A 15416-nucleotide genomic window follows, 5' to 3' on the forward strand; every position below is an offset into this window, starting at 1 on the left:
CAAATTCGCTCTTATGAAGAAAGCCGGGTTGAGTAAAGCGAGAAATTGGCATAGCTGCTCTTTGTTCACCTCCTAATGCGCGGCGGAACTCAACTGAGTAAAAATAGTAACCACGATAGGACACGTCAGACAAGGGCGCGGAGCGCTAACCACCAACGGGGCCGTTCGATGTTCTGCGGTCTGTCGTCCTTGTCTGGTGCGTTTCGTGGCTGTTAGTAGTTTTACTCAGTTGTACGAAGCGCATCACAAGATCAATGCTGTATTACTCGAATGGGGCTGGGTCGTGCGGCCGATTGTCGTTTCGTTCGAAAAATGTGTTGCCAACACGACATCTTTTAACCGCGGTACGTTGTGCTCTGGTGGAGCGTGAGCACATGTACGGTGGCGATATGCGCAAAGCGTTTCGTTCTGAAGCGGTAATTCCCATTGGCCGGCCGGTTTGGCTAATAATGGCCATGACGTCTGCTCTTACGAACAGTCGCATAGCGTAAGAATGTTTCTGCGAATACGTCGTGCGGCTGTTCTTTTTCATGTGGGCTGTACGGGGTGGGGTCTCAATGAGTCTTAGTGAATTGAGACTTTAGCCTGTATGTCGGGGCACCCCCTTGTTGGCGTATGCACCGTTTGGGTATTTATGTGATTCCAGTGCTTGTCACATTCCTCATCGAACGCATGAAGTCACGTGCCACGCCCTCTGTCAAGCTAACGTATCCAGCTGATTGTAAATGTAAACGTCTGTCTATATTTTCTCCATACAAACCGGGAGTGAAGCTGTTGCGTTTCCACGAAGCTTCCTTTTAAAGCGAGCTATGGTTTCAATGAAACAGCGCAAAACTTCAGAATAAAAAAAAATTCTCCTTCTTTCCGATAGATGATGAGCAATACAATCATTACTCTATTCTATTTCAAACTACAGGTGATCAAATAGATGGCGATACACAGAAAAGTCGAGTGAGAGGCATATATGCTCTTGCATTCCAAGGGAGACTTATTTAAAAATTTGTCGTCGAATAGGGCGGCGCTGGAAATCTCATAAACTCTATTTCATAACGCAGAGGCCTTGGTAATGAGATCGTATTATTAAAAAGCAAGTACAATTTTTTGTCATTTGCACGGTCAATATAAGAGGAAAGTTATCACTGTCTAAAGAGTTTAATAGGGGAGTAAACTGTGTATCGCACCTCATGGATAACTCGCAAGACAAGTATTTTGTGCAAACGATATCCAGACGCTGAGCTTGAGGCACTGCTGTTTACTTGGGCATGTAATGGGACGCCGTCAAAGCATGATATAACGAACACATATGTAAGGAATCATCGGATATAACGAAGTTATCTAAAACGTTTCTTCTCAATATCAGCATATGCAAGAAGCGCGCGCTTGTAACGAATATTCAACATAATACAGGCATTTTCGCGTCAGATGCGGCTTGAAACAGGTTTCGCACTATTGAGGATGTAGTTATGAAACCTTTATTTGGTTCTTTGCAGGTTCAGCAAGTTCGATCGACTGCGGTTGAAGGTGCTTCACCAACTCAGAGGCAAGATATTTTTATAGTGACGCTGTATTCACTAGTATATATAAACGGCTACAAAGGCCAACTATCAAAACCAACATGTTTAACTGGACGCCTTTTCTTGGTTTATTGCTGACTGGACTTTCACTTGAAAGCGTGTATTTAGCACGACTGTCGCACTACTTACATGCTCTTATTTGCGACGTTTGATTAACATTACATAATTGAAGAACATTTGCAGCAAACATTTAGCAACTTGCCTCGTGTGTTGTCAACGCCCAGTATTGCTTAAGACAAACGGTGGTAGTGGAGTGTCGCCGGTCTGCCTTCTCACTTAGCCTCCCCAGTGGCTACCATTACGCTCATGGTGTCGATCAAGTGTCCCTTCAGTAACAGCGAGAACAAGAAGCATAAAAAGTGGTGATACATTACGTTGCTCTCAACGCTCGTCTTTTAACCGGACGCCTTTTATACTTGAGAAGAAGCAGATAAATGGATGTCTTCAGATAGCGAGCGGTTTTCGTTGACACGAAGAACAACCGTCACAATCAGTCAGGCTGCCGTCCCTACTGAGAAATCCATATGCCCCATAACAACCATATCGAATAATCCGATATGAAACATATAGGATCCCATACAAAAACCCGTTTTCCCGATATGTCATATGATGTCATTGGATATAGGAGTTATGGGGAATACGGGGGTTTTACAGCAGGGCTCGTACGCACGCCTAAGCCCTTCAGCATCTGCGTGTATGAAGGCTGCCTACCTAATGTGTTCCTTTCCAACGCCCCACCCCGTACCGTATACCGTTTTCTTCAAAAATTACGAGAGCGAATTACTTGACCCCTTTTCTTGTTTTATTGCTCCCTGAACTTTGCCTCCAGAGCGTGTCTTTTTTGCAATATTTTAGGATATTGAAAGATGTCGCACACTTCAGTATGTTCCAGCATTGCTGCGCAGATAAGCTCACCAGGACATATAGTCTCGTTCTCTTTAACAAGGCGGCAGTACGATCAGACGCTGACACCGGAGTGTGGCTGAAGAAGTGCACTTATACCACACTTCCGCTCAAAGGGAGGTCACGGGTTCATTTTACAGCGCAAGTGGCCGCATTCTAAAGCCATTTCCGATATTTCTGCGTTAAAAAACGTGTACGCTTAAGATTGACCCAAGGACCTTTACAACTACGGCATCTCCCACAATCTCGGAATCAACTTGGGTCTCAAGACACCAGGAAATATTTAACGCGATAGCATTTAGGGCCCCATGTCGCAGAAAATCTGGCGTCGGCAACTGGCGTGTGATCGCGGGTGGCGGAAACAATCATCCAACCATATCAACCGCGCAGGCCCTCCACGTGGTGCAAGGTTTTGGTGAACAAAAATTTAATTTCTCACAGTGAAATCCGTCAGAAAAATGGTAAAGTACGACTTTACCATTCGGCGTCGGATTCGCCGTCGGATTGTTTACCAATCGGCGTCGGATTGTAATTTGAATGTACGAGAAAACCTAATTCTGCTACGAGGAAACTGAAACACAAACCCCTTTTCCAGCATTTCTACCAGACCTGCGCGCGTCGGGGCAATAGCAAACAATTAATAAAAAATAAAAAAAGGTGCTAGGGCCTTCACATTTTAATATAAGACCACTTATATTGCCCTGGAAAAACGTCTTTCCACCAATGCATTTCAGTTTAAAAGTGACGCCGACTTTAAGGGGATCGGTGTAAGCTTGGTCTTTGTAAGCTGGCTTTCCCACGTTGAGTGTTGCAGTGAAACGAAGCCTACTTGCCGTATGCGAACGATGCGATGCGAACGGGTCCCGATAACGCTATCGCGTTCTTAGCTTAAAGGCGAAGCTTAAGCGTCCTCCAATTTTGGGAAGTAGTTAAACTAACCTATGAGCGCTGCCGTTGCCATACAGGTGTATCAGACGGCACTGAGTCATAGGGCAGATCTGATAACAACAAAACGTTTTCTGAAAATGGTTAGCACTTGCTAGTTTGTAGCTTGTGCAGCTTTAACTCTGACTTTCGGCTCGCGTAGACTTGATATCCACAAACTTACCAAAATGCGTCGTTTTTCTACTATCGACATAAAAAGAAAAGGCTGTGGTAAATGGGTGCGGTTGAAGAGAGTGACAAGTGACGTGCAGAGGGCGCTAGTCGTCGTTGGAATGACATCTGAAATTGTTAATGTAGCGCTTACGTTTTGATAGCATGCGGGAAATAGTCTACAACATCGTGTCTCATAAACACTTCTTTACACGCAGACATCCTGGAGAAGGCGCCGTACAAGGTGGACGACCAGAACGTCACCGACCAAGTGGTGCTCGCCTATCACTGCTGCACGAATGAATGTGAGCCTATTTTCAGCGCTCGCGTCGATTCCTGCGTGCACAAAAACAAACAGACGCGCAAGTGAAATATACATCTTAGCTACCCACACTAAGAAAAGATTGCAGCCTTTGGAAACTTATCTGGTCCTCAACGATAATCGTAGCCTACACGTTGCGCATCTTGCCTTTCTTTTAGAGCGCAGCTCATAGGCGCCCGTTCCTGTGTTGAGCATCGGCGTCCCTCGGCGTAACCGAGCGAACGAGCAGAGCTAAGGATGAAAGAGCGAACGCGGAATGCAGCGGGGGATGAAAGACGGCGATAGCGAAGCGAGCGCGAGGGAAGAAAGCGGAGGAGGAGGGTGCCGCGGAAGCATGAGGAGGAGAGTATGGAGAAAGGGTGAGGCGGAAGGCTGAGTGCCGCTCGAGACGAGCTCAACGGCGGCGACCAGGCATGCGGCGTGCGCGTCCACCGATACCATATATGGAAACAAAGCGCTGGCGTGGACTTTCGACACACTGCGCCTGCGCTACTTCGCTTGCGCTGCTGCTGCTGCTAGAGAATGCGCTGCGCGCGAGCCACGCGTTCCCGTGTTCACGCTTTCTTTCGGAACCATGAGCGACAAAACCGGTGGAAATACTTCGTCCGTCGCTGCTGTTAAACGAGCTGCCCGAGCAGAGGCTCAGCGCCACCGCCGAGAGGACCCTGTCGTTCAGAATCAAATTCTTTGCGTTGTACAATATATCGCCAATTCAAAACACCTGAACAGCTGAGCTCAAAATTCGCATTACGGAGTATCGTAATCGTCGGTGAATTTTTTTACTTCACGGTCACTAACGCCATTCGCGTTATCACCGCGACATAGCATTCTTGACAGGAAAGGTTTTGACAGGACGCAGAATTTCAAAGGAAGGAAAGGCAAGCAAGGCTGACGATGACTATTGCGGACAACATGTGTAAAGGATGTGTACAAATATGACAAAGGGTGTAATTATTCTTTTTTTCGTATTTCATAGATAACATTTCTGATGTAGCAGGTGTCTCTCTTCTATGAAGGCCAGAGTCATCGTATACTAGAAGTTGGCGGAAAAGTCATACACGGGACCGTCGCCATCATACAACTGCCGCAGATTTACGCTCTTCCGTGACTGGTCGAAACAGTGACTGTGCGTGCGGCTAGATTGCTGTTGAATCATAAAAGGAGCTTTCGAAAGTAAGTTGTTTCCAGCGAAAGAATGCCAGCTCCACTGGAACCAGAATTCAATGACATTCAACTTTATTCCACGAGACCAGGAGAACGCGGTAACTATGACGTCATGAAATACTTGATAGCCACCGCTATTCGGCACGATCGGCTCTCAACCGTGAATTTTTTTCTATTATTGACAGACCTTTTGTGGCGTAACAAACGTAGAACAAGACCATAGAGAGTAATTCAGCCATCAGCGTATATCTCCTTCGATCATTGTCACTGTAAGCCCTGAATTGCGTTGTTTTTTTTTTTGTTCTTTTTGCTTCTGTACAGATCTGTCTTTGGGTCACCGGCTTCAAGATGAAACGTAAATGCAAATTTTATGGGTTATCCTGATATCAGGGCTCAACCAAAGACAAAAATAGTTGAGCTTGAAACGGCGAGCTTTTATTTTCCAATTAGCCGAGCAATAACATCAGCAGAGCAAAGTCATTAAGCTGTGCCAGTTGGCTCGGCTCTTTTTCAGAGATGAAGGGCCGGTGCAACGTGTTTTGTCTAGGTGGAGCTTGAGCGTAATTGTTAAGTTGTCACCGACTATAGGCGCCAGTTTTTCTTTTCCTTCACTACAAATGAGATGTTGGCATGGCAGTATAAATATAGTATATTGCTGCAGTGGATACATTTTAATAATAATAATAATAATAATAATAATAATAATAATAATAATAATAATAATAATAATAATAATAATAATAATAATAATAATGATGAATATTATAATTATGAAATTTTGTTTGCTTGCCATGGTTCTGCGGCTCCACTATTACCACCTCGCTGGTCATGGAGTGCGACCAGAGGCGGTCACAGACGCTGAACGCAGTTCAGAACTGGTCTGAAAGAAAGTGGCGGTCGAAGTACCGGTTGATGCCCGTGTACTGGTAAGGCTCGGTGGTAACAGGGAGCACCACCCGTAACACGTGTTGACAGAGATTGTGCAAGGTAGCGCTACAGGTAACTTGCTCCTAAAGCATGTTCAACGCATTCCGAGATAGCAACGGGAATTCATTTTTGATATGTTTTTTTCTTTTTTTTTTCTCTTTTTGTTAAGCACAACGACGGTACAGTAGCCGATGTCGAAAAGGGAAGTGCAGTGCATTCGAGCAAAATTTCTACGGAGTTTTGTTATTTAACCACACACTGGGCCAACCACAACGATTGATGCAAACTTTCCGAAACCAATTGTCATCACGCGTTGTCGCCTCGCTGCCTTCTCGCTTAGCCTCAATAGTGGCTGTAGGTACGCACGCAGTGTCTACTAAGTGCTCCTTCAATAGTAGGCAGAACAATAAAGCATGACAAGTGGTGATACACTGCGTTGATTGCAACGCTCGTCCTTTAACCGGACGCCTTTGCTACTCGCGCAGAAGCAGAGAAGTTGCTGCGCTTTCAGACAGCGAAATGCTGTCGTTGACAGGAAGAACAGCCGCCCCGCAGAGCTGGGCGCGCCTCGAAACACTCGCGTGTTAGGGAGCCTTAAAGGGACACTAAAGCAAAGCACTTAAGTTTAGACTGACAATGTATTTAAAGCGAAGCGTTCTTTGCCTCTTCTCCCAACTTTGCGGGCGCTGCTGCTGATGTTATGGTTAGGGAAGCCTACATGCAAGCGCCGTTAACGGCGCTTGCATGTAGGCTCCCTAGTTATGGTCTTGCTCGCACGTACCGCTGGGTTTCTTGCAACACTCCCAGATGGCGCTTGCCTCCGCGCGTAGCCGCCGGTGCTGCCACGGCAGCGTTTCACAGTTCGTGCGTATGGCACGTGCTGTGCTTGCGTTCCTATGCGACCAAATGCATGTGCTGGGCTGTGAAAGTGTAAACCTTACAATCGTCCATAGCCTGAAGAGAGTGATGGGAGCTAGCGTCTCAACAGCGTGCTGGCCACGTATGCAGAAGGAGCACGTAAACACACGCCAGCAAAATGGCTCCGAAGCGTGCACTAAGCGTCGAGGACACCCAGGCCCGAAGGAAGCGTCGCGCGGAAAAGTTTTTTTTTTTTTTAGACCTGCTTGGCTGCAGGCAGCGAATGTATGCTGACTCGAAGACGTGAGGCAATGCAACGACGCGTGGCGGCCGTGAAAGGCGACGAGCGTCGTGAGCACCACGACCAGAAGCGACAAGCAGGACAATAATTATCGTCAATCAAAGCAAACAGCATCGAAAGCTCCGCTTACATCGATTCTCACAGTCGTGTGATCAGCATATTTTTGTTTGAGAACTATAGTGTCGTTAATTTTGTAATAGTAAGTTGATTGTCACAAAATAGATATGAAGGCCAACGTTTAAGTTCATGAATTTCGCGCCGAACCCGCAGCGCCTGTACGCGTCATCGCTACGACACGTCCGGTGTTTCAAAACTTCGCGCGCACTCTTACTGCCGTTTCGTTTATATACATTCCGCTGCTTCCTTACTTTTTTTTAAAGCCACGTGATTTGATCACGGTGCTTCTGAAGCAAGCTGAAGCTTGATTCAGGACATCACCCACTCATATAGGTACCTCGCAGCACCGCCCATCTTATTATTTGTCGCCCCTCTATCGCCTGTTTCCTTATACACGAATCTCAAGCGGTTTAATTTGCCCTTTCCTATATCCCCTTCTGGCAGCGCAGGGTAGCAAACCGGACGTGCGTCTCCTTAACCTCGCTGCCTTTCCTCTATTCTCTCTCTCTCTCCTCGACTAACCAAGTTCCGCCCTCGCGCAGCCATCAGTGAGGAGACCAAGTACGCTGCCCTGCGTACCATGCTCAGCAGCGTCGGCATCCACGATTGGCCTCGGCCCGTTGGTTGGCAGGAGGCGCCATCTTGGGAGGAGCTGTTCGTCCAGGCCTACACCAAGACCGGGCTCAGCTTCATCATGGCCACCGGTGTGGGCGTCGATCTCAAGAACACTTCCGTCTACGTCATCAGTGTGAGTACATAGACCAGAACGTGCAGCGCTTCTAGGGTGGGCAGCCACCATTTGCAGGGGGGGCTGTAGAACCCGGCAAGAAAGAAAAAAACGCGATAATGCGCAGTCTGTTCTTGCCGAGTTGCTCATCGCCAGTGTTCCAACCCACAACCGAGCGTGGTCTTCGAATACCGTTCGCCACGGGGTCGAGATTAGGTGCGCTTCATCTCAAAACGCTAAAATGGTGCGCGAGATGTAAAAGATTGTTATCCGGATTTACGAAGATTTTCTTTCTTAAGTGCTCTTTGCCATTGGCCGGTGTCCTTCTCTAATGTGGGCAGCTTCATGATTGGCTGTAATTTGCTCTTACGAACAATTACAGCCTAAGAGGTTTTTCTGACTACACGTCCCGGTATATACGAGCCGTACTGATAAACTCGTTCCAGCGGTTTCTGCGGGGCGCCAACTATCGCCAGAAGTGCGCGCATGTCAGCTTATGTTTTGAAGCGTTATGTCCACTATCGTTGTGATACGTACACTATCGCGATTAAATGAAGCCTGCTTTTATTGTTATACTATCATGCATACCACATACTAGTATACATACATAATAGCATAGAACATTCTTTTTATTTTTGTGAATGCAGGTCCTTGAAATTCATTCCCAAAGCTTTTCGTTTCTTCAGTGCAGTTTACCATTGTCCAGCCACCTTCATTAATATTATGTCTGACGCCCCGACTGGCTGGTATCCACGCCAGTTACAGCGCGCGGAAATATTTCTTGCGAATGAGAGCACGGCATACATATTAGTCCCGGAGAGCACGAGAACGGTAAACATATTTTCACCAGATTATCTTGAAATATGGCGAAGGCAGCAACAATTGCCTCAGTCAGTTATCTCGTACGCCTTTGATTAGAGATGAAGACGGCGCAAACGTAGCAAATTAGATGTTCTGCAATATCGACAAAGAATAGATACTGGTGGCTGTGAATGGTTGTTTCAGGCACGTTATGTATAGCCATCTGTGCCGGAAATAAATTCTCAGTGTGATTCTAGCACAAGTAAATGTCTTGAATCGCTCACCGAATCGGTGTCATACAGGCGAGAGACCTTTTTCCAAATTATAGGGTAAGTCTTTCTTTTTTCTTTTTGGAGAACGCCACCTACTACTATACGAACATGGACCCTGTTTACGGTACGTGCATCGATCATAAGAAATAACCTCCGATTACTAGGGGCGCTTGAAGTCTAACTGCTATCCTCTCCTGCACCCGGTTTGCTACGGTCATCCGACTTGATAAAAAAGCGCGACATCATTGTTCCACTACCAGCTGCTTCAGCTTAACAGAGGTACTCTGAAACAATCGAAAGTAGTAAAAAAACACGACGTATAACCGAACCTCGAACTTTCCCCCCACTCCCGTTCCAGTTCGATCAACCCGGCTTCGGGATCGGCCGCAACCAGCTGATCAACATGACCACTCCCAACAACGAGCCCATCGTCAGGGCATACAAGAAGTACATGGCGGGGTCGATACGCTTCATACAACCGAGCCTCAGCGAAAGCGCAGTCGACGCCGCCGTCGAGGACATCATCACCTTCGAGGCGAATCTCGCCAAGGTAAGCACGCGCCTGTTCGCAAGTGTCACACATTCTCTCAGAGAAACTTCGAAACTCGATCAACAGGGCAGGAGCTAGCACATGAGACCGATTCGCCGACGGTCCTTTCCACTTCACGCAGCCCAATTACTCAATAAAAAGAAACACTTAGTCCACTTTGACAAAGTTTTCATCTTTTTAGAGCCTACAGGCTGGCATAGGTAAAATCTGTGCCAGGTATGACCACGGAAGATTGAAAATGGCCCATAAATGACCTCCGCATTACTTAATTGCCTTGCCGCAGGTTAGCTTGAGCGGCCGTTGTGCCAGTAACTTTCACTTGCACGCACAGAAAGACAGCATGAAAAGCAATGAATGCGACGAGACAGGCGTCATGTAGACGACAGATGCATTGCGCGGTGTGCCGTGAAATGTAGTGCATCTGTGTGCATATTTTTTTTTCCCGTACCCTGCGCAGCTGGCTGCGCCGAACGCTAACAAACTAGAACAATTATAGCGCGGGCTAGATCGTGGGCCATCGGTCCTATATCATTCTAAGGATCAAAAAGGTCTCCCGTAGAGAATCGGTGGCTCACAACACGCGGAAAAGGAGCTCAGCACAATTCGGAATCGTTCAATTTATTATAAGCATGATAATATTTTTCGGCTTAGAATAAGTTATCAGCACGAGCTTGGCACACAAAACGTGAAGAACGGCGTGCTCACGAGACGCGTAATAGTTGCTGAAGCCTTGACCCCGGTGCCCGGTCAGACGTATATCTTTTTTTTCCGCATCGCTCCAGCTTGCTCACGAGAAGGAAGTGCATGTAGGAGCCAGCTGAGTCATGAACTTAGCTACCATAGAAAAAAAAATGAAACATAACAAAAGCAACTAATTTCGACTTAAAGGATATGCTAGTACATTGCACGAGCCTTCTTCCGGAATCCTGCTGCGCGAACATAAAAACCGAAAACAGAGAAGGTATAGAAAGAAAACAACACCGCTACTCAATCGTGGTTTCATGCGAAGAATCATAACGCACGACATTTTTCTCATTTCTCTTGCAGCGCACGAGGTCTCCAGAAGATCGACGAGTATTCGACTCCATGTACAACCGCCGGACGATTGCCAACTTGAGCGCAGAGTTTCCGCAGGCAAGTTCATTTCTCATAAGTCTGGGTAGTTCGCATAATGCCACAAAAACGCCGGGTATACGTTGCCTGCGGTGTTGTTCTTCGCTTGCGCACCTTTGCATGCTTCGGGCGGCCACGAAGAATGCGTCGAAAGAAATCGCAAGCAATAAGCGTTACGCAAGGCATAATCGTTTCGCGTTTCGCTTGCTGAAGCGCGGGGGGGAGTCATCGTCGATTGGTGAAACGCTGAGCAAGAAAATTGGCTTGATTCGTAAACATCGCCTTGCGCACGTTTGATTATCTCGAATTTTAGCCCTGATGTGTGTGTAACGTGTAGAATGAACTTAAGAGCGTCCTGTTGGCTTTTTTTATCTTCAAGTTTTCATGAAAATGGGCTTCGAATGACGACCTCGTTTGTGCACGACTGCACACATTAGGTGATAGTTTACGGCGTGTAGGCACTTAGGCCATAAAGGCCTACAGTGCTAGACTCGCGTACGTCTTTTCTTTCTTTTTTACATTTTAGTGATATAAGATATCTAACTATACGTCCATTTGTCCCACGTAAATATCTTAAGCCTGCAATTTTCCTAATATCACTAAATTATCTATAAGCCCAAAGTAGTCACGCTGTTCTGAGCGGAAATCAAGATGAAGACACTCAGAACCAACTGTATTTTGTGTGAGGTGTACCGAAAGCTGTGAGGTGTACCTTGGTTATGTGTCTAAAAGAGAATGCGTAACTGCTGCTTACAAAAAAGCCTGACCAAGAGTCAAAGGTTATCGTTTGTGTAGTGAGAAATTTTTAAACAAAAATTATAATACGCTGACGTTGTCGGGGAAGTTAGATGTTGGAACAGTAGTCGTACGCTTCATTCTTAACACAATGGTCCCAATGAAAGGAAGCGTTGTTCCATGCAATACACACGAGTATGTGTCCCTTTTCTGACACGCACACAGCTGCATGATTTGACGCCGCTCATGCTAGGCTTACGGTACGTACATTAGTAACGCTAGCAAGCTTTGCATTTCGCACGGAAATCACAATCGTGTCCGGTATGTTGTTGCTTCTAGGTGGACTGGCTAACTATACTAAACAGAATTTTTGAGCCGATCAACCTAACTATGACGGAGGAAGAAGGTGTTGTCATGAGGGAGCCTGAATACTACAATTCCACGCTCGACTTTCTCAAGACGGTCGAAAGGTGAGTGCGAATACAACATGTGACAGCTGCTTAAAAACTTTTGCCCGTTGCAGTAATGCAGTTTTCAGTGACCATACGGTTTTGTTGCCAATTTAATGTAATACACATGAAGGAATGTCTCTACGACGATTTTCTCGTGTTTGAATTGGTGTCGAGTAGCGCCTGGTTCGTTCACTAAATGTCGGCTAACTTATACTGCTTGTGTTAAACATAATCGTTATTCCTAACTACATAATCGTTAGCTCCTTACCGGATGCCTTCCTGCAGGTCCACCATCTACAACTACGTCGGATGGCGACTGATGCAGAACTTTGGGCCAACTTCGTCCAAGCTTCTGCGCAAGTTGGAATTCGAGTTCGTGCGCGTGGTGCAGGGAGTTGAGAAGATCCTGCCGATATGGCAGCGTTGCATCGGCAGTATCAGCGCGATACTCGATCACCCCATGGGAAGGCTTTACATCGATAGAGAATTCAGCCCACAGGCGAAAGACGACGTGAGTGCAGTATTGACGTCTCTGGTCAGAAGTGGTTTAAAGAGCCGCTCACCAACACGCATCTAAACGTTTTCGCTGTACGTTGGATGGAACTTGACAAGCACCAGCCCCGTTTCTAGAGGTCGCATTTCGATGGGTTTCGTGTGAGTTTCGAGATTTTTCTTGCAACTCACATTGACGGACTATTTACCCTGCAAACGTGATCGTCAGTACGTGATCGTCTAACCGCACTTTTTAGTTTAGGGTATCGACAGTCACTTTATGCAAGGACAGGTACCCGCTCCAGTGAGCATCCGTCAGACCCGCCCGTTCAATTCTACAAGTCGGACTCCATTTCTGCAGCACATGGGGACTTAATAGAAATGTTAGTGACGTAGGAGAGCAGAAGTGCACAAAATAACACTTCTAGTGTCTCTTTTCAACACTTGTCCATGCTAGCTTCCTTTGTACACTTGTGTATTCATACTTCATTGCACTCCAGCATTCGTTTTGAACTACCATTGCTCGCGTGATAGCGTAAGTAGCAGTGATTACATCAACACACGAAGACAGATTTCTATTAAGGAGCACTGTAGCGCCACCGACGCACTCTTCAAGCGTCAGGTTTCTGTACTAAAAATTCACACCTAATAACATTAGTGTTACATTTATTGCGCATATTTCGCGATGTGCATTCACAGAACTGAGTGGATTAAATTAGAGGTTCGTCAATCTCGTCTCCTTAACGTCACAGTTGAGGCAAGGCTTTGCAGCGCTGTCGGCCTCCAGTTCAATGCAGCATACCGGGTCTTGCATTGAACTGGAGGCCGAACACGCTGCGGAGCCTTGTCTCAACTCTGACGCTAGCGAAACAGGGCCTCCAGTTCAATGGGACACAGCGCACGCCTTAATCTGAATGTGAAAAGAAGCAGAAAACTGTAAGAAAGCTGGCCCGTGATGGCGACATTAACTTGTAGGCTCTTCACATACTGATAACAAAACTGGAATGATTGCCGGCCCTATAGGCAAAAGTGCTGTATTGCGTCTGACGAGCTTATTGATTAATAAATTCAATATTTGACTATCGGTACTCTGAAAGACGACCTGTATGTTCTTTCTCTTTAGATGGACTCACTCGTCGCAGATCTCAAAGTTGCCTTTAGTGCACTCCTCCAACAGAACGATTGGATGGACGGTTACACAAAGGACCAAGCTGCCAACAAGGTAGACATCTTAGTGCTTCTTTTATCTGGTGCCATGCAAGAACGTGTCATTTTCGCCCATTTGTGTGGATTGGGCTTATGATCATGGAAATGTTCCCACTTTTCTGGTGTGCTTAGCTGGGACACGATAGTGTTCCCATGGAAGATTGTTGCATTCATATTTCAGGAATGCATAATCAGCACGTCCCGTGAGTGGAACAGAACGCTGAACAAATATGTTTAATCAACGACAATTAATACCGGAAATATCATTAATACATTCTGACCAACTTGTTACGTTACGAACGCTACCAAGACGCTTTTGGAAGTCCTTGCCTTCTTTTTAGCCTTGACATTGGAGCAACATATACCTACCATAGAATAAATGCGCGTAAGTCTTATATAGAGGGAAATAGTAAACACAGCTATGTTCTTAATTGCACAATAATGGTAATGAACGAAAATACGCAACAGAATCCGAAACACATGCTAGCATACTGAGGAGATCGATTACGCTTGTTAAGTGCCACTTTAAATTAATGCGTAAGTCTGGATGTTATTTTTCTTGTATATGACGGGCAAATTGAACTTTCCGAAAGGTTAAATGCATAAATCGGTTTATGTAAGAATACCTAAGTAGACAAGGGCTATGATTAGACTGAAAGAATGCTGCAGAAGCTTGGAAAGTGTTTTTTTTTTTCTTTTTTTATCTATTGTTGAGCAATGTCTAGTCACTTTTTTCAGCTTCTTGGTTTACATCGCCACACATCACCACAACCCAAGACTTAGTGTCTATTGCTACGTTGTTGAATACGTGGACAAATGTATCCGTGTTCGCTCTGAAGCCTCCGTGCTTACAAAGCAGTGATAACTGATTTCGTGTCCTTTTCTTTTTCTTTTTCAGCTAAACGCCATAGTGGACAACATTGGCTATCCGAGTTGGCTGAAGAACAACACGCACCTCAACAGCCGCTACGACATTGTGAGCATAATTTCTTGGCGAGATTTTCTCAGTAGTGATGTTGTTTTATGTGAATCAACAAACTGGTTGTGAAATTGTTCGCTGATCACGCATGGATTGACAGAAAACAGGTTACACAGACGTCAGCTACGGAATAACAAAGCCTTGATATGTAACTGGATAGCTGTAGGTGCTTTTCATAAGCTTTATAATATATTCAAAATATTCTGTGACCAGTTAATATATCCAGCGACGCACATCGTTCCGAGGCTTCAGAAAGTGCATGTTGTCCATCGACGCGCGCTCCTTTTGTTCAACTGATTCGCGCATCACCGTCGGGAATGCGTCGCCGTGTTGATGCCAAAATGACGCTGGTTTCTCTTATCAAACCCAATTTTTTCTTTACTTCAGATTAAGCCAATCACGCCAGGAACACCTTTCCTGAATGTCTACCTGAACGTTCGGTATAACGGAATGGTCAAGAGGCTGGAGAAACTACGGACGAACTACAACAGAAGTGAGGAGTAAGCCATATTTTGTTTACTTTTTTCGGTATTTACGGCGATGAAAGGGAAACCGTGACGGGAATAGCATATGCGTTTTATTTAACTTAAATTGCTTGTCATATATTGGACGCTTCGTTACTGAAGAGGCATCTCACCTACATAATTGCAAGAATTGTCCAACTGGCGCGGCGGAAGTTGAGAGCCAAGTGGCAGAAAACGATGCGTCACAAGAACACACTTATGCAATCATGATGGTGTAACCATTGCTGTGACGTCTTGAAAACATGTTGAACGACAACTATTGCCACTTTCCCGGATCATGTTACGCTAAAAATCTAGTTTTCTC

At 45.8% G+C, this 15416-nt stretch overlaps 1 protein-coding gene across 2 annotated transcripts in view; it reads left to right on the forward strand.

Moving 5' to 3' along the window:
- LOC119446385 (neprilysin-1-like) overlaps positions 1-15416 on the forward strand; it is a 93588-nt gene that overhangs the window by 61174 nt on the left and 16998 nt on the right. For both annotated transcript variants that reach the window (XM_049664104.1, XM_037710808.2), the window contains 10 exons: positions 1491-1540; positions 3791-3877; positions 7804-8009; positions 9420-9611; positions 10659-10745; positions 11799-11929; positions 12197-12422; positions 13527-13625; positions 14508-14585; positions 14976-15088. In XM_049664104.1, the coding sequence (XP_049520061.1) occupies positions 1491-1540; positions 3791-3877; positions 7804-8009; positions 9420-9611; positions 10659-10745; positions 11799-11929; positions 12197-12422; positions 13527-13625; positions 14508-14585; positions 14976-15088 (1269 nt within the window). The remainder of the gene's footprint in view (positions 1-1490; positions 1541-3790; positions 3878-7803; positions 8010-9419; positions 9612-10658; positions 10746-11798; positions 11930-12196; positions 12423-13526; positions 13626-14507; positions 14586-14975; positions 15089-15416) is intronic.

This window comes from Dermacentor silvarum, chromosome 3, assembly GCF_013339745.2.
Source record: "Dermacentor silvarum isolate Dsil-2018 chromosome 3, BIME_Dsil_1.4, whole genome shotgun sequence".
Lineage (NCBI taxonomy): Eukaryota > Metazoa > Arthropoda > Arachnida > Ixodida > Ixodidae > Dermacentor > Dermacentor silvarum.